The sequence below is a fragment of the Otolemur garnettii genome, unplaced genomic scaffold (genome assembly GCF_000181295.1).
Source record: "Otolemur garnettii isolate 467f Iridium unplaced genomic scaffold, OtoGar3 scaffold00014, whole genome shotgun sequence".
NCBI classification, from domain to species: Eukaryota; Metazoa; Chordata; class Mammalia; order Primates; family Galagidae; genus Otolemur; species Otolemur garnettii.
In genome coordinates this window covers 26,960,161-26,981,567 of record NW_003852409.1, presented here as the reverse complement: position 1 = coordinate 26,981,567, position 21,407 = coordinate 26,960,161, and the positions used below count along the sequence as shown (strand labels likewise).

Sequence of the window (21,407 nt, the reverse complement as noted above, 5' to 3'; positions counted from 1 at the left end):
AAATTTATTGGGCTCCTATTATTGCCAGACATTAAATAGCATTAACAACAATATTGTTGTGTATGGTGTGCGTGTGCGTGAACATGAGCGCATACTTTGCTTTTTTAAAAAAACATTTCAGAAAGTGAGTCAGTTTGGGCTTGAAACACTCTTAGCCCATTCCTGCCCACTCCTTTCCTCCACTCTGACCCAACCATCATGGCCCAGGGAGGAGGGGAGAGACCAGTCCGAGGCTGGATAGCTCCCCTGCCCAATCTTGCTTGGTTGTTTCTTTTTCAAGGTGGCTGTGATTTTCCCTCTGGATTTTCACATTGGTGGACCACTAGGGGGGCATCTTGGTGGGTAACTGCTGACATCCAATGAAGCTGGTAGTGGCACTCTCTGCAGCAGAGCTTGGAGCAAGAAATGAGGGGTGTCAGATGTTCAGTGGACAGACATCACACCTGTTTGGTGCATTCAGAGATGCCAGGAAATGCCTGGATACATACATTCCTGCTCTCCACCTGCAAAGTCTCATGTGTCACCTGTCATTCAGTAAAATGCACAGAGCCGTTCCTATATTCCAGGCCTTCTGCTGGGCCCTTTAACACATTTTACTTGACCCCCCACTACAACTGCCATTTAAGGGTCATTATCTTTATCTGATAGCTGAGGAAACCGAGGCCCAAAGAGGTAAAATTACTTCCCTCAGCCCACACTGCTCAACAGTAGGAGTTCCAACCTCATATGGCTTGGTTCCAGGGGTGTCCAACCTGCAGCCCATGGGCTGCATGCCTATTATTTGAGGCTTGTCTGTTTATCTGTGGCATGAAAAATCATGAAAACTATGCATGGACTTTATTTTTGTTCATCTTTTGTTAGTGTTTGTGAATTTAACATTTGGCCCAAGACAATTGTTCTTCCAATATACAACAGAAAAATAAAAGTTGGACACCTCCGCAACCTTTATCCTCGCTGAGTGTGTTTTTTCTCTGGGTTCCTTGATTTTCCTGAGGGTCCCTGAAGCTTTAGTAAAGGAACCAAGTATATTTGCTTTTGCCCTCTTGGGAGATTTTAAAATTTTGTGTCCTTAGGAGAACTGGAGCTTAAGCTGCCCTTTGGTGACAGCATTTATTCTCTTGCAGGGAAAAGCTACAGGTTTCCTAGGAGGGACTCCCTGAATGCCTGACACAACTTCTGATGCAGCCAGGAGCAGAAAAGACAGGTGTGAGAGCCTTTGACCTCTAGATTGCAAGCATCTAACAATCATGCTTATTAAGTATTTGAGAAAATAAAGGAATGAATGAATGAATGATACAATTTTCATATCTTCCACTTGAGCTCATATCACACCATGCCAAGTATCTCTCTTGTCTGTCTCTGTCACCATTCTGGATTCGTTGAGAGCAGGGACTGTCTCTCTGCCTCTGGATACCAACAACCAGACCAAAGCCCAGCATGAGAAAAGGGGCCCTACCCATATTTGATAAATAAGACCTTAGAATTCACCTCTGGGCTTCAATAAATTTAATTCTCATGAATTTCATACCCGACTAAATGGCGGGAGCACCAAGTAGTTTCGATAAGTGGTTTTATTACTGGTTAGATTTTACAAATTCTGATATTCGAACAGACTTCCACCTTAAAATTCTAAAACAACAAAGCGACCGTTGGAGGGGGTTTGATTTTTCCTTTTTTTTTTCCTTTTTTTTTCTTTTTAGGACTATTCAAAGTAACAAACTTTTTTTTGTTGTTTTTTGTTTTTTACATTTTTGCTCTGGTCATAAATATACAGAGAGAAAAAGAGGGAGAGAAAAATGAACGAGTCATCCAAAGTATGGAGATAAAACAGTATTCCTAAGGCACGTGGCAGTCTTTGAAAATACAGAAGCTCTAGCCAACTTAAATTATTTTGTTGTTTTTCCTCGCTCAGTCCACAAAACTGTACAGTGACACAAATGTTGTGTTGCAGATAGATCTTCCAAGTACTTCCTCAGTCCACACCGCTGCATTAGCCTGACACGCAATTATTTTTTTTTTCCTCTGTTTCCAGGCAAGATCCTAAAATGTGGTTAGTTAGTTGCTCAAAGCCTCTATTTTAAAATACACTTGGAATTCAACTAAAGATAATTTCTTTTTTAAAGAAATTGTGGGGCGGGAAGGGGGCGCGAGTCATTAGAAAAGGTTGGTAAGAGTCGTTTGTGAGGGGCTGTGAGGCTCATGGCCCTCCAGGTTGCCAGGCACAGAAGTTAAGACGGACGTCACAGTCGGCAGGGTGGGGCTAGTCAAGTCTGTGAGGGTGGTGGGCGTGCTGGAGGGGCTGAGCGAGGCATTGGAGAGCTCGGAGGCTGGGCCTGATGGCGTCCCAGTCTGCAGCGCTGTGTCCGCCGACTTGTCCACGCCAGTGTTTTCCTGCCGTAAGAGGTTGCGCCTGAACTTGGCTCGGGCGTTCTGAAACCAGACCTGCAGCAGGGACAACAGGGAGGGGCTGGTTAGGGAAAAGCGGGCAGAGCCTTCCTGGCCGACTGACTGCTTAACTCTGTGCTCTGTTCTTTCTGGGAGAGGCTAAGCCGACTTTTTGCTAAGAGGGGTCCAAACATCAGACTGTCACTATTTCTCTCTTAATAATAAGAATTGTACTTTTTCTAATAGGGGTTTCTCTTTCTGTGAGGGGGCTCCAGAGCTGAGCTGTGGTCTCCAATATCATAGCCATTTGCCACATGTGTGCTCAAAAGGGCACCAGTCCCAAACGCTACTGGTCTGCAGGTGAAAACACACAACAGATTTGAAGGTTCAGAATGAAAAAAACAGTCTCCATGGTAATTTGTATATTGATTTCACATCAAAATGATAATAGTTTAGCTACAGTGGGTTAAGCAAAATATATTATGAAAATTAATTTTTCTTTTTACTTCTTCAATGTGGCTACCAGAAAATTTAAAGTTACATGTTTGGTTCACGTTGCATTTCTATTGGACACATCAAACACACACACACACACCCCAGACAAATCTTGATTTTTCACCATGGTTGTTTGAGACTTTTTTTTTCTTGGTCGTCACCTTTCAGTAGACAATAGATCCCACACATTCTTATTGGTACAATTTTTTAAATATTTCATAGTCGGTAAATCTGGGAAATACAAGGATGGTATAAAAAACACTTGGGAATTGAGCAATTATAACAAGTAACTAGAAGGAAGAAAAAGACACTGATCCTATTCCCCACCATCAGCTGGAGAAGCCACCAGGCATCCCAGGCTGCTGGGTCTCCGGGCAGAGGTGGGCAGAGTGGAAACAGCTGCCAGATTAAAGAGAGGCCCGGGAGGTTTCAACAAGCAGATTCCCTCTCCCAGCCTGCCACATCCCCGCATCCGGTGGGGCCAGGCACAGACTTGGAAGTGAGCATGATGTGAAAAGAATGTCAAAGAGAGAATATGGGCTTACTTTCATTTTTTCCATGGCACAAACATTTGCACACATCCACACCCCTACCTTTGCACACATGCCTATACACATTCAGGAGAACAAACATAAAGTCATTTACATAGCCGCCCCCCCAAGTGCACCCACCCATCTCACTGCAGAAACACAGAGACCCCACTGTACCCAGAGGTCCATGGGGTACTTCGGGAAAGGCCCAGCAAGCCAAGCCACTGTAGGGGTACCAAAGAAAAAAGCTTGGAAGGCAGGGCCCCTTCACTTCCCTTTGCGTGCGGGAAACACCCGCCAGAAGCCTCCCTATAAAACAAAAGGCCTTGGGGAATTCTACAGATTCTGGGGTGTCCAGTTGCATATTTCCAGATGTGCCTATATCTGCCTGTCTTCCCAGTGTCTCATGCCAGGGTGGGAAGGGCCAAGTCTTGGCTTCACACTCCCCTTAGGACCACCCGGTCACAAGGGCCTGTGGCCTCAAAACCCCCTTTCTGGTGACCTAACAATTTGGGTTCAATTAAAAGCACATTTGCAAAAGCCTTGGAGTATGGAGGGGGACGTGGACCCTGTAAAGTGGGGAAACTATGCACCGTCCTCAGACACAGATCTTCCCAGGAAGAAAGCACATTTTTCCTGGCTCTCTGCCCAAAGGAAGCCAATCAGCCCTTCTAGAGGCTTACAACAAGTATAGTGCTTCTAAGACCACCTTTGATATGCTCTTCTTGGGGTAGGAGCTCCTTCCCTACCCAGCCTACAGAAATGTGCAGGGGTGAGACAATGTGTGTGCCTGTGGTTTAGGGAATGGATAATGGAGAAGACAGGCGGGAAAAGCCCTTAGAGCTCCTCATAGAGAAGTGACTTCTTCGAAGTCACATGCAGATTGAGGATAAGAAGGCCCAAGCCCTGATGCCACTCCATTGCCACTGTCTTGGCTTGTATGTGTGTGAGCTGTGAGCCCGCCTATGTGTTTGACTCCAAGCAGCAGCTTGGAACAGGGAGTCACGGGGTGGTGCTTTGCTCACTGCTTATTTGCTCATCCATCAGGGGCCCCCAAACCTCAGGAAGGGCTTGGACTGCTTAGCTGCTGGCTGCTACTTCTCAGACGTTGCCCCAACAGTGGGTTCATAAACAATAACACCATCCTCCTTCTCTGCTTTACCAGATCTAAGGCACTGGGAATCTAGTGGATGCAAAATTCAACAACTTAACTAAAAGCCAGGCTATTCTACTGTTGTATATTGAGTTTATTTTTTCATTGTGTGTGCAGGGTTTTTGTTTGTTTGTTTGTTTGAAACAGAGTCTCTGTCACCCAGGCTACTATGCCACCAGTGTTGGCCTAGCTCACAGCAACCTTAAACTTCTGGGCTCAACCAATCCTTCTGCCTCAGCCTCCTGAGTAGATGGGACTACAGGAACCCACCATCATGCCTGCTTAATTTTTTTTTTCTATTTTTAGTAGAGGTAGGATATCACTCTTGCTCAGGCTGGTCCCAAACTCCAGACTGAGCTTGAGTGATCCTCCAACCTCAGCCTCCAGCATGCTAGGATTAGAGGTATGAGCCACCACACCCAGTCATTGGGCTTATTTTTTCACCTTAAGGCAGAGCTTCACCAGACTCTCTCCCAGGTATTTAAAAAAGCCCCTTCTGTGAGGTTGTTGGGGGCAAGAACCCTGTCTATGCCATCTTCATGAGGATATCACAGAGCCTGACAAAGGTTAAGAATCAGTAATCTGTGTTGAGTCAACAATAACAACTGGCAAGTACATCCCTCAACTATGATCCAGGTACCACGTCATCCTCTAACATACACTGTCACTGGTCAGTCCTGTGATAAGCTTAGGGGGATAGGTGGGTTCCATTATTATCCCCGTTGTATAGATTAAATAACCAGAGAGGCTCAGAGAGGTGAAGTCACTCACCAAAGATCAAACAGAGGACAAACTGAGACTAGAATCTAAGATCATTTGTCATAAAATGTCCATGCTCAGGCTGGACGTTAGGCATATAGCTTATGCCTATAATCCTAGCACTTTGGGAGGCCAATGCAGGGGGACTACTTGAGGCTAGGAATTTGAGACCAGCCTGGGCAACATAATGAGATCTTTTCTCTATAAAAAAAATTAAAAAATTATTCCTGTAGTCCTAACTACTTGGGAGTCTAAAGCAGAAGGATTGCTTTAGTCCAGGTTACAGTGAGCTATGATCACACCCCTGCATTCTAGCCAGGGAGAGAGAGTAAGACCCTGTCTCTTTAAAAAGAAAAACCAAGTTCATGCTCTTCCTACCACATGATCCTGAATGAGGCAGCAAATGAATGAATGAACAATTAAGTTAATAAACAGAGAAGCACCACATGGCAGGGGAAAGAGCTCTGGATGAAGTCCCACCAATGACTAGCCAGGTAACCCTGAGTAGACCCTAAAGTCTGGGCCTGCCTACCACTTGCACAACAGTGTTAAGACTATACCACGTGATCTCTATGACCTCTTAGGGCTCTAACAGGCTGGACTTCTAGGCAGCCACAAGAACAAGGCAAGGATCTGTCCCACCCATCCACCTTCTTCAACTGACAGCTCTCTCTCTTCCTGCTCCAACCTCTCTGGAGTTGCGTATGTGGGACAACCAGTCTAAGTTCAGGCATAGACTCATCAGGACATAATTAATGCCAGTTCCTAAGTGTCTCAGCCTAGAGCACAGTGGATCCCCCAAGGAGTCCTGGGGGGATGCAGATGTGTACATTGCCCCTCGTTAGGTACCAACAGGTCCCGCAAGCTGTGTTTGGCTTTGCAAATCCTCTTCTCCAGAACTCTTTCATCAAGAAGGCCAGAAGGGCCAGTGGGAAACTCACTGTGGCCCAGCAAATCCTCTCCCAGGACACTAAGGAAATCAGCCAGAAGATGAAAGCTTCATGCCCAAAAGTGTCCACGATGGTATTTTTTATAACATCAATCTAACAGCGGTATCCAGTGTCCAACCAGAAAGAGCAAGCCGAAATGAGGACCCAGCCATTTCATGAAGCCACAGGGAAGATGTCTTATGCTGACTTATGTAAAAAAGAACAAAAAACTATGTACTCTGGTATTACAACTTCATAATGAAAATAATAGTGATGAATATTATTTACTCACTAGGTGCCAGGCATTTTCAAAGCAAAGCTGAAAACATTTTACCTGTTAACTCTTTTAGTCTTTATAATAATACTATGAAGTAGATACTAATATTATTACTAGTTTACAGGCATGGAGACTGAGGCCAGCCAATAAGAGGTGGACCTGAGATGTGAATCCTGGCAGGCTGGGTCCATACCCTATCTCTAAACCACACCTTTGAATTATCAGGTTCCTGTGTTCTAATATAGGTAAGAGTTTTCTTTTTCTAATTTTCCTGTTTTTTCTAATCTGTCTGTATGGTAGTTCTATTATTTTACAAACCTTGTTAACGTATCTTTTAAAGAACCAAAAATAAGCAAAAAAACTAGGAGTCTAGAACCCTTAGTTCAAGTCCTGGCCTGCAACTATTTTGCTGTGGGGCCTTGGGAATGTCACTGTACCTCTCTGGGGCTCTGTTTCCTCTCCTCTGAAATGAGAGATTCAGGCCAGATCATTTGTGAAACTCCATATAGCTTAGACTGTCCATGACTAGATCGGACACTGTCCACACCCCTGTGCAAACAACAGGCAAGACAGTGACCATTTTACAGATGGGTAAACTGAGGCTCAAAGAAATGAAGAAACGTACCCTAGCTTAAACCTCACCTCCTTCTCAGGGAAACTTTCCCTAACTACCTCCTTTAGGAGATCAGGTCTCTCTCTTACACACTCTCCTTGTACCCTTTACTCTTTGCTAGCACTTCTTCAATTTTATTTTATTTTTTGAAATAAAATAAAAATTCAAAATAAGAGTTAAGTAAGAGTTTATGACTAAATAAAATTGGGAAAATGTTAGATGACACACTGAATCTCTTCAAGATTTCTCAGGGTCTGCATTAATGTTAATATACTCTGACCTCCAAGAGAAAGACAATTAATCTTTCTCATTTCACAAACTTATTTGGTCCTAGGATCATTTATTATATATGCATTATATTATAGGTATTATATATTCAAATACTATGAAGTATTTCAAACATGCATAAAAATAAACAGATTAATCTTAACACCACTTCAAGTGTTTAGACCCTACCTCATATCCTCTCAGTTGTATGTTCCAATGGGGTCTTGTTCACTCACTGTCTTATTCTCCACTGAATCCTCAGAGCCTCAGCCCCACCTTATACATGGCAGGTCAGTGTATTTGTCTAATAAGTGAGTGGCCACAGGAAGCTAGGGTTCTATTTCCTGGATTCTTGCACAGGTTAATGGCAACTAACCAGTCTCCTGAAGAATGTTTTTTAAACTGTTGGTGGTTAAAATGTATTTACTTACAAAGTCATGCTGGGAACCCAGCAGGAGACCTTCACCCACCCAAGTCATTCAGCTATTTATCCCTTTCCTGTAGCCCAGGGCATCTATGCACTGAGGAATGATCTCCACACTTCTGTCCAAGGGGCCATTGTCTCCTAGTCACCCTGCCCACCAATGGAGCATGAGTACACGTGGTTGTCATGCTGGTGATGGCAACAAATTTGCGTACCTTCTATGAGGGTCATGAGAGCTTTACTACAGGCTTCTGCTTTCCCACCAAGACATGGAATCAATCGCCTACACCTTCCCTTCTCTCCCACTGCACTGCTACCTTCTGCAGCTGGATCTGAGGAGTATAAAAATCACAATTCCTACATTGTGTGATATTGGAAAGAACTTTGGAATTAGACCAATCTTGACTCCTGGCTTCCTCACTTATTAACTGTGAGACTCAGGGCAACACTCCTAGACTCTTGTAACCTCAGTTTCCTCATCTGCAAAATGAAGATAATCACATCTGTAACATGTACAAACGAAACTGGTAGACTGAACTGTGCTGTGTAAATGTGTGTGTGAGATTAGCATGCAGTGAGTCCCTAATACAGACTTTGTACATTACACTTTGTGCCACTCATTTATTCTGTGCAACTACCCAGTAAAGGTAAGTAATGTCAGCCTCTTTTTACAGCTGAGGCTCACAAAGATTAAGTCACTCATTCCAGGACTGTTCAGTGAGTAAGTGGGAGAGCTGAGTTTAGATCTCTCATCAGCCAACCAAATTCAACAGGGATGTCGAATCCCAGGTCTCCCATGTTTGTGGTGCTCATGCATTACAAGCTCAGTAATAGCCTAGAACACCCCCATACACATTCACACACTGACTACACAGTACCCATTTCTGGGAACATAGCTCAATTTCAGGCCTGCCCTGCAGCCTGTCTCTGAAGGGTTGAGGTGCACTTCAACTTTGGGGAGGAAAACATAACACCCAAGGCCTTGGACCATTAAGCTGGTGTAGCTAAGCCACGTGGGACTGTTTAATGAACACCTACTATGTGCTAGCAGGAGCCATAGCTATTATTATCCCCATTTCACAGAGAAAAATTCAGATTCAGGGAGAAGGGATTAAAGCATCCAAATCATACTGCTGATAAGGCAGAGAGGATTAGAACCAGTCTGTTACATTCCAAAGCCATATCACCACCACCTGCCTTGCCCAAAATGCTCCCATCCTATATCCTCCAGATGTCCCATCAGCACTCAGGGCATCCCGAAGAAAGTCCTACCCTATGGATGCCTGTCTTCTGCAACTGAAGCAAATCACATCATTTTACTAGGTCTTAAGCATCTCATCTGAGAAATGGGCAGAACGTTAAGGTAAAAAAAGACTAGCGGCTGGAAAGATAATGCTCTGTAAACTGCTACATAATCATGAAAAGGTGTGCTGTTGGGGAATATTAAGGATTTGTGTGGGAGATTTGGAGGTCTGGGAAAAAGGAAGAACATCATGACCCAACCCTGACATACAGAGCCTAAGTGATACTCTTAGAGACAGTCAGTGCTGGGTTGGCTCAGAGTAGAAAGATCAGACAAGCCAGGATTTGGATCCACCTCTGCAATTTGCCAGCAAAGTGTGACTGTGAGCAAGTGGAAATCTTTTGGGACTGTTCTCATCTGTACATTGGAGGAAGAGGAATTTGTGATGCCTGGCGTAAAGGGTGGTTGGTCCCTTCTCTGGGCTCCCTCAGTATCTCCCCCAACTGGTCACACTTCATACCCATGGCATCTGTTCCCTGTCCATAGGACATCTACGGACCAGAGAGAAGGCAGAGACCTGAGTCCTTAGTTGGAATTCATCCAGGGGTGAAGGGAGGGGGTGCCAAGGAGAGTGCCCAACCTAACCCCAAGAAAGGAAGCTGCCTGTATGTAGGTCCGCCTTTATGCCTAATAGGTGTATTTCTTCAGGGCCAGGACTATGATTTATTCATATCTGGGGCCTCAGGGGTCTGGTGCCAATAGATATTTAATCTGATAAGAGAAGGAGAGATAACGATCCTGAAAAATTGTTCCTAAGTGAAGGAACCAACCTCCTGCATCACCAAGGCCAGCAGAGGCTGGCAGTTCACTGACAGTCACTCAACTATAGGTGCTTCCTCTTTATCTCATCTAATCTGGATAACTGGGAGAGGTATATGCCCTAATGGTTCCCTTTTCACAGATGAGAAATCTATGGCTCAGAGATAGTAACTGACTTGTTCAAAACGCACAGCCACTGAACCCAGCTCTGCCCAGCTTCATACCCATGGCATCCGTTCCCATTCGATAGGGCATCTACTGACCACAGAGAAGGCAAGAGACCTGAGTCCTCAGTCAGAACTCATCCAGGGGTAAAGGGAGGGGGTGCCAAGGAGGGTGCCCAATCCAACCCCAAGAAGGTAAAGTCTGAAGAAAACAGACGTGGGGGACCAGAGACCCCAGATGGGCTCAGCAATGACCTCCACCTCCTCAGAAGCTCAGGCCCCTGGAACTAAAAGCAGCCCGCAAACGCAGGAGCGGGAGGGGCGGGCCCAAAGAGGCGCATCGGCATCCCATTGGCCTCCCCTCGCTTCCAACGGCTACGTCACCCGGTCCTCCGAGCGGCCGCTGCGGGCTCTGCCCTCGCCAAGGGCAGCGCTGGCTGCAGTACCAAGATAGCCTGGGGCCAGGGCTCCCAGCTTCCAGGGCATCTGTACGCCCACCTTATAGCCCCAACTCACTCCACAGAAGGCCTTTCCCCACCTTCCCAGACTCACAGGAACTTCCTCAGGGCGGCTGCCCACACCTCCCTCACTGCATGTCACCTCCCAGGCCTCTGTCTCTGAGATCTGGGGCCGGATGGTGGGTCGGGCTGGCCTAGACCCGAATCCCTGTACCTCCCCTGCTGCTGTGAGACCATGTCAGGTCACTTCATCCCTTGGTTTTCTTACGTAAAAATTTCCATCGCTATCACTACAAGCACACGTCCTGAAGAATAAACTGGTTAAACTTGCTATAAACAGAGGTATTCTCCTGCCTTAACTCTGTACAGATTAGTAGAATAATTGTTCATACTAGTTAATAATGCCAACTAATTAATCTAGCTAATGTTATTACAAGCTACCATCCACTGAGATGTTCGGTGTCCACTACCGCCAGTAGACACTCTAAGTGGATCCTCCAATAACCCCGTGGTATAAATTTCTTGTGTCCACTTCATATAGGAGAAAACTGAGGCTCAAAGGGTTAAGTGACCTGTGTAGGACCATGAAATGAAAAAGAGGAAGAGCTGAAGGTTTGAGAATTTTGGGCCCAAGGCTCTGCCACAAGTTTGGGTCCTGCAAAAGCCTGGGACACCACCTAGACCAGAGGTTCTTAACATATTTTTCAGGTGCAAGGAAAGCTGGTGAAAGTCCTGGATCCTCTCTTTGAAGAAAATGCCCTCACATACAAGTGCAATTCTGTTCATTTTCACAGGCATCCAGCCACCTTCCCAAGGCCCCACAAACAGGCCCATCAAGCAGCCAAGAAATTGCCCTCATACCCCCCACCAGTAAATCTTGTTTCTGGGAGACAGAAGATAAATCTAGAGAGATGCCAAAAGAAAGAAGGAGAGAGAGAGGAATGATTCAGACAGAAAGAAGAGACACTACAGTGAGTGAGCAGGAGTCAGCACCAGGTACCTGAGAGCAGAAGTGACGCGGTGGGGCCTCTAGATTTATCTGAAAAGTTCGAACTTTTAAAAATAACCAGGAATTGTTTATAAGAGAGAGAGTGTGGAGACAAAGAGGATAGAGGAACAGAAAAACTGAGAGGAAAAAATGGAAAAAGACCTAAAGTTAGGAGGGAAAAAAGACTGAATGCAGCTAGAGATAGACTGAAGAGATGGAGAAAGAATAAGCAAGACAACAGCAGACAGAGGGTGGAAGGTCCTTCCATGGTCCCCCGCCTGCTGCCAGCACCGGCCCCTGACATCCGCACACCCACCCCCAGCCGCTCACCTGGAGGACCCGCTTGGTGAGGCCAGTCTTTTGCGCGAGCTGCTTCAAGTCCTTGGCGTCGGGGTTGTGGTTAATGGCAAAGTAAGACTTCATGGTCCGAAGCTGGTGGTGCTTGAAGGAGGTGCGCATGCGCTTTGTCTTCTGGCTGCTCGGGTAGGGCTGGTCACGGTCCAGGTGCTCTGCGTCATTCTCATTGCAGCTCAGCGCTAGGGAGGAGAAGGGAAAGGGCAGGTGAACTTCTCACCGGCCCCCCTACACTCACACCAGTCCACCGGCTGCCGCCAAAAGTTTCTGCCCCTAATCACCACACTGCATGCAGGCACCACGCTGAAATGGGGACATTATCCCCATTTTATAGATGGAGAAACTGAGGCTGGGAGGGAGTGATCTACCCAAGATCACTCAGCTAAGAACTGCAAAATTCAATCCCAGTTCTGGGAGAATCCAAAAGCTATTCTGAGCCATCATGTTACAACAAAGCCAACAGCAACAATAGTATTATACAACTTGTTGATGGCTGACCAGACTCCAGATGATGCATGCTAAAGGGCTCTACATGAACACTGTCATTGGGTCCTTAAAACAACACTGTGAGCCAGGAGTTACTTCACCACTTTTGCAGATGTTGAAACTGAGGCTCAGGAAGGGGAATGAGGGACTAACTTGACTGTGGACACAGCAGCACGTCTTGGGGCTGGCACTCTCCCTGTTTCCCAAGGCAATCTTCAGGCTCCCCTTGTAGTGTCTGGTACCCGCACCTAGAAGTTGCTAACAGACTCGTTTTCATTTCACCCTCATGAGTTCCCACACTCAAAAGTACTAGAATGACCCCTGTGGCTCTGGCACTGGGCTGGAAGGTATGAAATCGCATCTGTAGCTTAATCTTCACCACTGCCCTGTAAGATGGTTTCCCTGTTTTACCAATGGAGCAAACGAGGCTCTGGCAAGATAAGCACTTTGCGGTAGTCCCACAGAGTGTCAGAGGTCTAATTGCAATGGGAAATAAGTTGGAGGAAGAAATTAACATGTACTAGACAACTATGGTATGCCTTTGGCTTTACAGATGTCACTGTACATTACTATGAGGGGTGGCCACTACTATTCCTATTTTAGAGATGTTGAACATTAAGGGAAATGTGCTAGGTACTGGCCACACCACCAGTACCTTGCTGAGCCCAAATTCAACACTGGTCCTACCTGTTTCCTTGAATTATACCACAAAAAGAGAAGGCAGCCTGTCCCCATCCAGAAGGGTCCCTACTGAGGCTTGGCTGCCAATGACAGAATGGTATGGGGTTAGGGGGTATGTAGTGAAAATCTCAGGCCTCAAAAAGTTGTTCACAATCTTGCAGCTAATAGGGACATGCAGAATCCCTTCTGAGATTCCCTCATCAAACCCAGAGCCATCCTGCACTTAAGGTCTAGCCTTAGGGAAAGCCTCATAGGAGATGCTAATTGAGCCCCCCAAAAACAGGGCATTAGGAAGGTATCTTATACACTACCACATGCCCATAATAGAGTTGACAAATTTAGCATATAAAAATACAAGTTGCCAGTTAAATATGAATTTCAGATAAACAAATAAATTTCTAGTATATCATGGGATATCTCTAGTAAAAATGTGTTTGTTGTTTACCTAAAATCCAAATACTACATAAGATACACCTATACTAAAAATTTGCTGTTTATCTAAAATTTGAATATTACACTTACACTAAAAAATGTTACTGTTTATCTAAAATTCAAATATTCCATAGGATAAATTTATACCAAAAATGTATTTATTATTTACCCCAAATTCAAATTTAATTGAGTGTCTGCGTTTTATCTGGCAACCCTACTTCGGAAGTACCGTTGTTTGTTCGTTGTTCTCTGGGTATCTCACCCCTCCCTGTGCCCAGGCAGACAGAATAGCCCCTTGCAGAAAGAATTTGCAAGATACAAATCTTGCCTTTAACCTTGGAGCTGTTAGCTAGGGGTTACACCTCCCAAGGACCCCTTTCCCCAAGCATCTGGGTCCCCCAACCTTGCCCCCCACATTCCCGTAGAGAGGACCTAGAGCAAAGAACAGGGATCCAGCAATTTAAAGAGGATCAGAGGATGACTCTGAGCCCAATTCACGGGAATTGCACTGAATCCGAGGTGAACAACCCTCTTCTTTCCCTCGGTCCCCAGCTCCACTGGGGGTGGGGCAAGCCTCCCCACCGGGGATCTCTAGGCCCATCCCTCCACCCAGCTCCCGTCTGGGCTTGGCTGCGGTTAATGAGCTCCGTGGGGACCCCGGCGCCCCTGTGAGCCCAAGGGACTTGCCCTGAGTGCCGCCTAGATGGGGGGAGGTGGTGCAGGAGAGGGAGACAGAGAGGGCAGAGAAAGGAGAAAAAGAGAGAGGTAGAAAGAGAATGGAAAGAGAAAAGAGGGGGGTAGGGAGGGAAGATGGACAGAGTCAGGAAAAAAAGAGGAGAGACTGAGGAAAAGAAAACAGTGGAGAACAGGAGAAGGGGGGCGAGGAGAGAGCTATGAAGACGGAAAGAAATGAGGAGAGACAGAGCCAAGGGGGAAGCGAGTCATAGAATGTGCGGTTGAGGGTCCTGGGGACAGAATTGAATTCTAGGGCTCAGGGTGCTGGGGTCCCTACAGGGGAGGCCATTACCGAAGCCTTTACTGGCTAGACAGTGGAGGAAAAAGGACAGGAAAGAAGCAGCTTGGAGGGAGGGAAGGAGCCGGCCCAAGGCAACTAGGCCGAGGCCAGCCTGAGGCGGGAGCAGGGGGCTGCACCGGGAGGGAGGGTGGCGGGGCGGAGGCCGCCGGGCCAGCGTTTGGCGGGCGCCCCAGACCCCCTTACTCCCGCCCCCAGGGCCGGGGGCCGGGTCGAGATTCCCCAGGATCGGATCCGGGGAGGAGCGAGGGGCCGAGGGGAGGGGGAGGACCCGGGCTTTCTCTCTCCTTTTTTTTTTTTTTCCTCTCAATTAGGCCGATTCAATGGAGCTAAAGAGCTCGTAAAATCATGAATAATTTACTCGTGATCTGTTATTAACCCATCGGGTTTCGAGCTCTTGTCGCTGGGACTGAACCTGTAATCAAATCTGACTTCGCCTCATTTTACTAAAGACGAGATTGTAGGTTCAATTGTCTAAATAATGGATTGGAATCAAATCAGTAATTACGCCGCCAGGCACACACACACAAAAAGCTGGGGCTGGGGAGGCCCGGGCGTCCGGGCGTCCGGCCGGTCCGCGCGGGACTCCAGCGGCCGCGGCGCGCAAACCCAGGCGCAAAGTGCGTGGCCTGGGCCCCGCGCGGGCTCCGGCTGCGGTAGCAGAGCCCCCGGCCCGGGGCAGCCCCGCTCGGGGGTGGGGGCAGGTTTCAGTTCCGTCGCCCGGCCGGACACCCGGGCCGCGCGCTCGGAACGGAGGGGCTGCGGGAGGAGGGCCGCTGCGCCCCCGCCCCGGAAGGACTTTCCGACCCTGCGGCCCGCTGCCCTTCCCGAAGCCAAGGGCTGGGCGCACCGACGGCGCCTCCTCCCCACTCTGCCCCAGCTCACTGCCCTTCAATGAGGTGACGCCTCTCCTCGGCGGGACTGTCCCCAGAGCGAGGAACTTTGCAAGGGGTCGGGGTGGCTGGGCCCCTGGAAATGGGACACTTCCACAAACAAGCTGTGTCCTCACAGTCGGAAACATGCACACACACGCACACAGACATTTGCCCGCACACACCGCCCACGGTTGCACCTTCCACGGTCTCGCTTTCCAGTGCTAGCTGTCCCACGGCTCACACTGCAGCCTTCTCTTCCGCCAGTGCTGGAGGGGAGGGAGGGGGGAAGCCAGACGTGCGGACGCTTGGCTGCGCTGGGAGAGGCCCGGGAGGCTCCCTCTTTTCCCAACCTAGTCTCAGGAACCCCGAATGAGTGAGCCGCACAGCCGCTACCGACGCAACCAACACGGGTTCTCCCAGGACTGGGAGCCCGGGGCAAGGCCAGAGACGTGCGCACGGGAACAGAGAAACAGGGAGGCAGATACCGATGTGGAGACAGTGAGACGGGGAACCCAGAGAGCAGAAAGGAAAAAAAGAAAAGAGATGGGTCAAAGAGAAAATAGATGGCTGGAGGGGGGTGTCTTGTGCCAGCTCCCCTGAAACTCAGCTCCAGCCGCATCTGGCTAAGGAAGGCTGTGGCTGAGCAGCTAAAAGCACAAACAAATCCTTGCACCTTCTTCCCTCTTTCTGCACAATTCCAAACCTGGCCCAGAACCTGGGTGCCCAGGAAAACAACACTGCTCCCAACCACCAGGTGCCCTAGTGCCATGTCCTGTAGGCTGCTTCCAGTAGGAAGCAGACCCTATTTGATAAACAGATATAGCTTGGTTTGAGGGGACACAGCATGGACTGTGTTTAGTCTTTATTTGGGGGCTGATGGGAGATGAGGAATGGAAGTTCTACAGAGCAGCATCTGTGGTAGTGCCTTCAAAAAAATTTAAATCCGCTGCCACAAACGGGCCTATCATCACTTTACCCATTTACCAAACTGGGGGCTGCATTTTCCTCCCTGCCCTGCACACAGTGACACATACCTCACAATCCCCTACCAAACAATTTCGTTGGAGCAAACAGGGAATACCCCCACACCTCCCACTCCCATCCCTAGTCAGCTCAGACTCCAAGATCAAAACAACCATGATTTTTCCCTATAGCCACTTTCTCCATACAGTCTTGAGTTTGTCTTGCCCCCCCCCCACACTTGTGCATTAGACTAAGGGGAAAAGGAGAAAGAAAACAAAATCTGCGAATGCGATTCTGTTGCAAACGAAAGAAAGATAATAATAATTGCAAATAAACTCTAGTTCGGAAGCTCAGAGTCATAAACCTTTCCGGAGAGCAGACTTTGGGCAGATGTTGATGGTTCAATTTGAGGGGCCTCAGAACCTTTGCAGCTGTCCTGAGCAGGGAGGGGCAGAGCTCCTGCCGGAACAGACTGGGGTTCAAAATGCCAGAAATGCAAAAGGAACCCCTTGTCCCACCCCTGCGCGAGGCCAGGCCTGCTCGGGTCTCAACCACTGGCGCCAGCTTCCGAGGGTCGCCGCCCTCACCCGGGGAACTCGGAGGAAAGAGCCCAGAAAAGCGGAGACCTGGCCTTGAGGGAGGATCGAGGCGGCATGAGGAGCGGCATCCTTAACTCAAAAGGCTCTGGAGCGGGAGTTCCTCCAGGGCCTGGGGACAATTCACACCACCAAGCTGCAGGCCAGGCCAAGCTCAGCGCCCCCGGCCAACGCCAGCCCTTCCTCTGGGGACCCTGCCGCTCTGCCTTGCTCCTCGTCGACCCAGCTCCCCACCCTCAGGCATGCAGCCCCCAGAGTTTGGTGTTGGCGCCGCCTTCCTTTATTCCTGCACTTTCTGCCCAGCAAAGCAGAGGAAAAGGCCCAAATCAAAAAGCTGCCTCCTAAAAACAATTTCTCAGCGACGAGGCCCAGCACCCAAGAAAGCAAAAGGACCAATGCACCCTCTTCCTCCCGGAGCAGCCGAGGGCGAGAGCCCGTGGGGCTAATATCCCTCTTCAAGGCCATCCGGTGCTTAGGACTGGGGAAGCTAAAGCCCAGAGTATCCCCCGTAGATCCAGCACACTGAGTGAGATTCGCGCCGGCTCCTGGTGGCGGCTGCCGCGCACTTCCCCCAACCCGACGGGGGCGCTCCGCGCGCCTTGCACTCACCAGCGTTGTAGGCCGCCAGATCTGCCCCAGGACCTGGGCTCTTGCGCTTCCTGGGCCGCCCCTTCTGTACAGTGCCCACACCGTTGTAATAGGGAAGACCCAGCGGGTTAGCCCCCGCTGCGCCCAGCCCTGCGCTCTTGGCCGCAGCGGCTGCCGCCGCCGCCGCCGCCACATCGGCATGGTTGAAGTGCGCTGGGTACTCTCCTTGCAGCAGCGCCTCGAAGTGCAAGCGACAGTAGACCAGGCTGTCCTTCATGCCAAAGTGGTCGCCGGTGGTCAGCATCTTGTTACATGTGGTGCACGTGAAGCAATTGAGGTGATAAACCAAGTCCCGAGCGCGCATCACCATCTCCGAGGCCGAGATGCCCAGGTGGCATCGGGCACAGCGCTGCACAGAGAACCGCCTGTAGAGACCATGGAGGGAGGGGCTGTGGGGACACACGGTTGGGTACCCCCCATTCCTCCTCCAGGTGCCGCTGTTGCCCCTGGGGGCAATCCCCTCAAGAAGGACAATCTGGCCTTCGTTTGGAGGATGAGGGGAAAGGAATCTAGATTTTGACCCAGGCCTAGTCCTAACCTGAAATATAGCTTCCCCTAACCATTTTCGTGCCTATAAGGGCTTCTACTTAACCCAGAGCCTGAGTAAACCCTAGGAAAGCCTTGGGGGGGGGGGTTAGCCCTTCCCCACCTTTATCCCTGCCCTCCAAACCAGGCCTGGGAATCCTACAGATTTGTATAAATTGGAAGAAACACAGAGACAGGGAAAGAACAAGAAATGAGAGACAGAGAAAGAGAATATATAAACAGATCCTAAAACCTAACCCTAAACCCGGCAATAAAGCAAAACAGAGAACTTGGAGCCTATTAGTAATTCCGGTTCTTTAATCCTGTCCGGCTTTCAGTCCCATCTCCCCAAAGACCCGGAAATACTCCCATTCCCCCAGCTCTCCCTCCTGCTCTTCTCCATACCAGCCTAGCCTGCCTAAGCTTGGAGATGCCCATTTCTATACTCTCTGATTGGCTCAAGAAACTTCAGAGAGAGGGTACAAGGAATCCAACCCAAGCTTATGGTCTAAGCAAAGAGGGAAGGTAGCTTCTGCCTTTCTCTAGTCCCCACACTTCGCAGACCTTTCTAAGAGCTCCCCAAACTGCTGCTTCAAAAGGTTGTTACCCAATTAACACTGGATAGTGAAACTTCTCCTGGAACTAGAGGAAAAGGAGAGGGGCAAGACTGTGCCTGAGATGTCAGGAGGGTCTTGAGAGGCCACAGGACCCTGGGTGGGGGCTACCTGTAGTAGTCTTCCTTGCAGTAGATGCTGCCGTCCTTGCTGAAACAGGTGAGCTCCGACTCCAGGTTGAGTTTGCACTCGCAGCACTTGAGGCAGCGCATGTGCCACTGCTTGTCCACCGCCAGCAGGTAGTAGCGGTCCGATATCTTGCCCCCGCAGCCTGCGCACAGCGCGGCGCGGTCACTGCTGATGGACGGCATGGTCTGCGAAGGGAGGGAGGCGGGAGACCGCAGTGCCTGCGTCAGCCTTCAGCCGGCCACTGCCGCTGAGAAACCCGCACCCGCCGTCCCCTCCGTGGCCCTGGCTTGCCCTGAACTCAGAGGGAACTGCCACAGCATGCGACAAGCTTCTCCCACCCGCCAAGACCCGTTTCCATTTCCTGGCGACTCAGAACCTAGGCCTGCCTGCCCTAGCCAGCCAGGCCCAGGCTGGGCTCCTGGCCTAGATGGCTCTCCCGCCTTAACTTCTCCTCGTTTCTGTCTCCGCTGCCCTTTCCCCCCAAATGCTCTGCCTATGTTTAGGGACAGTGACCAGGACTGGGATTCCAGTAAAGCCTTCCAAGAGCTTTCCACAAACTGTTTCTTAAAGGAGCCACCAGGCTGGGCATCGGAAAGGGGGTAAGGTGACCATTAAAAGTCACCCTCTACACAGACTTCTCTTCAGAGAGGCAGCAGAGTTCCAGGTCCCCAGCTCCAGCGATCTCTGGGATCCTTAGGCCAAAGGTTTAGGCCAGGACAAGTGGGGCAACTTCTGGCTCCTCTGCCACATTGGCTGGGGCCCTCTTGGGTCCTGGGAGATGATGAGTAGTGAATAGGGACACTCTCATAGTCTCTGGGTGCAGGACAGGTCCAACCCAAATCCTCCTCCTCTAACCAAACTGACAAGTCGAAGAGGTTTAGGCAAGGAAAAAGGGCTCAGAGGCCGAGAGGACACTGGGACTGCCGCTCTTGCTCTTGGAGCAGAGCAGCTTACCCCGTGCTCCCCACCGCCTGGGCCTGTAAAGGTCACTTCTGGGCCCGCTGTTGGGCAGCGTCTGCTGGTCTGGCCCCGGGGGATGTCTTAAGCAAGGAACTGGCTATTTGAGGCTGGGACGGCGGAGCCAGGTGTAGAGGGCCGAATGAAGTCTCCTTCCGCTAGAGCCAGGCCAGAGCCTGAACTCCGAGCCCTGGCCTGGCCAAGTTGGGCTGGTAAAGCGACTGGGGGCGATAAACGAAAGTGCTGGCCCTGAAGGTTTGGGCCCCGGACTCAGCGCGAGAAAGGGATCCCCGCTTGCTGGGAGGCAAGACAGCCCAAGGCCGCCGAAGCCCCGGTACTCCCGGATCATTCACCCTTCCCCAGCACCGCGGGCAACCCCCAAAGCCGAGCGCTGGAGCAGAGCTCGGAGCTGCAGACGCCAGCGCCTGGCAAGGTAAGAAGAGAGCTGCTGGTGGGACTTCGCTTCCACTTCGGGAAAATCAATCTCCTCCACCCTCGGAGTTTTCGGTTTCAACCTTGTTTTCCTTCTCCGCCCCAGCAGCCGGGCTTTCCCCAGCCCGGAGCTAAGGGCCTTGCATTCTGTCTGAGGATCCCTCGCGCCCAGTCCCGTGCGGCACGAAGGACGCTCCCCAAACTTTGGGAAGCGGAGGCGCCGACTGGCCCGGCCCTGTCCCAGCTCTAAGCCCGGACCCCACAGTCGCGCGCCTACCGTCTCTGTGTCGCCGCGGTCGATGGCGGAGCTGATGGCGGGAGCCTCGCTCTTGACCCTGCGGTCCATCTCGTCGATGACCCCGTGCACCTCGGGGCCCGACAGACTGTGGAACAGCATCGCGGCGGGACCGGCGGGGCCGGGGGCGCGGCTCCTCCGAGGGAGGGCTTGCCCCCCGCCTCAGCTGCCTGGCGCTCCTGGCGCTAACGGGCCCGGTGCATAGCCACCGCGGCCCCGGCCCCGCCCGAGCTCGGCTGCGCCCCCAGGCCGGGCTCCGGGCCCCGGGCGCCCGCGGGCCAGGACGCCTCCAGCCGAGGCGCGGGGGCAGCTACATCGCGGGGCGCCTGGGCAACGGCGCCAAAGCCAGGGTTACAAGGGCACCGAGCGGAGGGAGGGGGACGAGGAGCGGGAGACCAGGGCAGAGGTCGGCGCCCGCCACGGGCGCTTTCACGCTGAGGGCATAGCCTGCTCGACTTCGGCGCCCAGGGCGCAAAGCAGGGGCGCAAACTCTGCCGGAGGCAGCGACGGCTAGGGGTTCACCCAGAAGCAGCCAGATGCCCGCGGCGGCCCAGATGCCTGGACCCCTCCCCTCCTTGGGGTGCGCTCCCAGCCCAAAGCGACCCTCTTGGGCGCTGAGTCGGCGACTAGAGTAGGGGTATCTCCGAAGCCAGCGAGCCGAGCCGAGCCACCGGGAGAATTGAAGAGGAGGAGGAGGAAGAAGAGGAGGAGGCGGAGGAGGAGGTGGAGGAGGAGAAAAAGGAGGAGGAGCAGAGTGGGAGGAGGAGCCGCCGGCCGCGGGCCCAGCCGCGCGCAATGCTCTCCAAGCGCGCGCCGAGCCCAGCCCCGGCTCTGCAGTCCGCGCCAGCGCAAGCCTCCGCGCCTTTTCTACAGCCGCGCCTGA

At 50.6% G+C, this 21,407-nt stretch overlaps 1 protein-coding gene across 1 annotated transcript; it reads right to left on the bottom strand.

The window, feature by feature from the left end:
- Window positions 1-1,597: 1,597 nt before the first annotated feature.
- Window positions 1,598-21,363, bottom strand: LHX2 (LIM homeobox 2). Its single transcript, XM_003785291.2, has 5 exons — window positions 20,507-21,363; window positions 18,823-19,025; window positions 17,534-17,937; window positions 11,835-12,040; window positions 1,598-2,442 (listed from the first exon to the last, which is right to left on the bottom strand). Exons 1-5 carry the CDS (start codon window positions 20,624-20,626, stop codon window positions 2,155-2,157), a joined length of 1,221 nt encoding a protein of 406 aa, XP_003785339.1. The 5' UTR covers window positions 20,627-21,363; the 3' UTR covers window positions 1,598-2,154.
- Window positions 21,364-21,407: the final 44 nt, after the last annotated feature.

Bases quoted from the DNA above. Each gene is read 5' to 3' on its own strand.
- LHX2 (XM_003785291.2), bottom strand. From the start codon at position 20,626: ATGCTGTTCCACAGTCTGTCGGGCCCCGAGGTGCACGGGGTCATCGAC. The intron at 17,938-18,822 runs GTAGCCCCCACC...TGGTCTCTACAG, and splicing joins TGCAAGGAAGACTACTACAG to GCGGTTCTCTGTGCAGCGCT. The intron at 12,041-17,533 runs GTGAGTGCAAGG...TCTCCTCCCTAG, and splicing joins TCTGGCGGCCTACAACGCTG to CGCTGAGCTGCAATGAGAAT.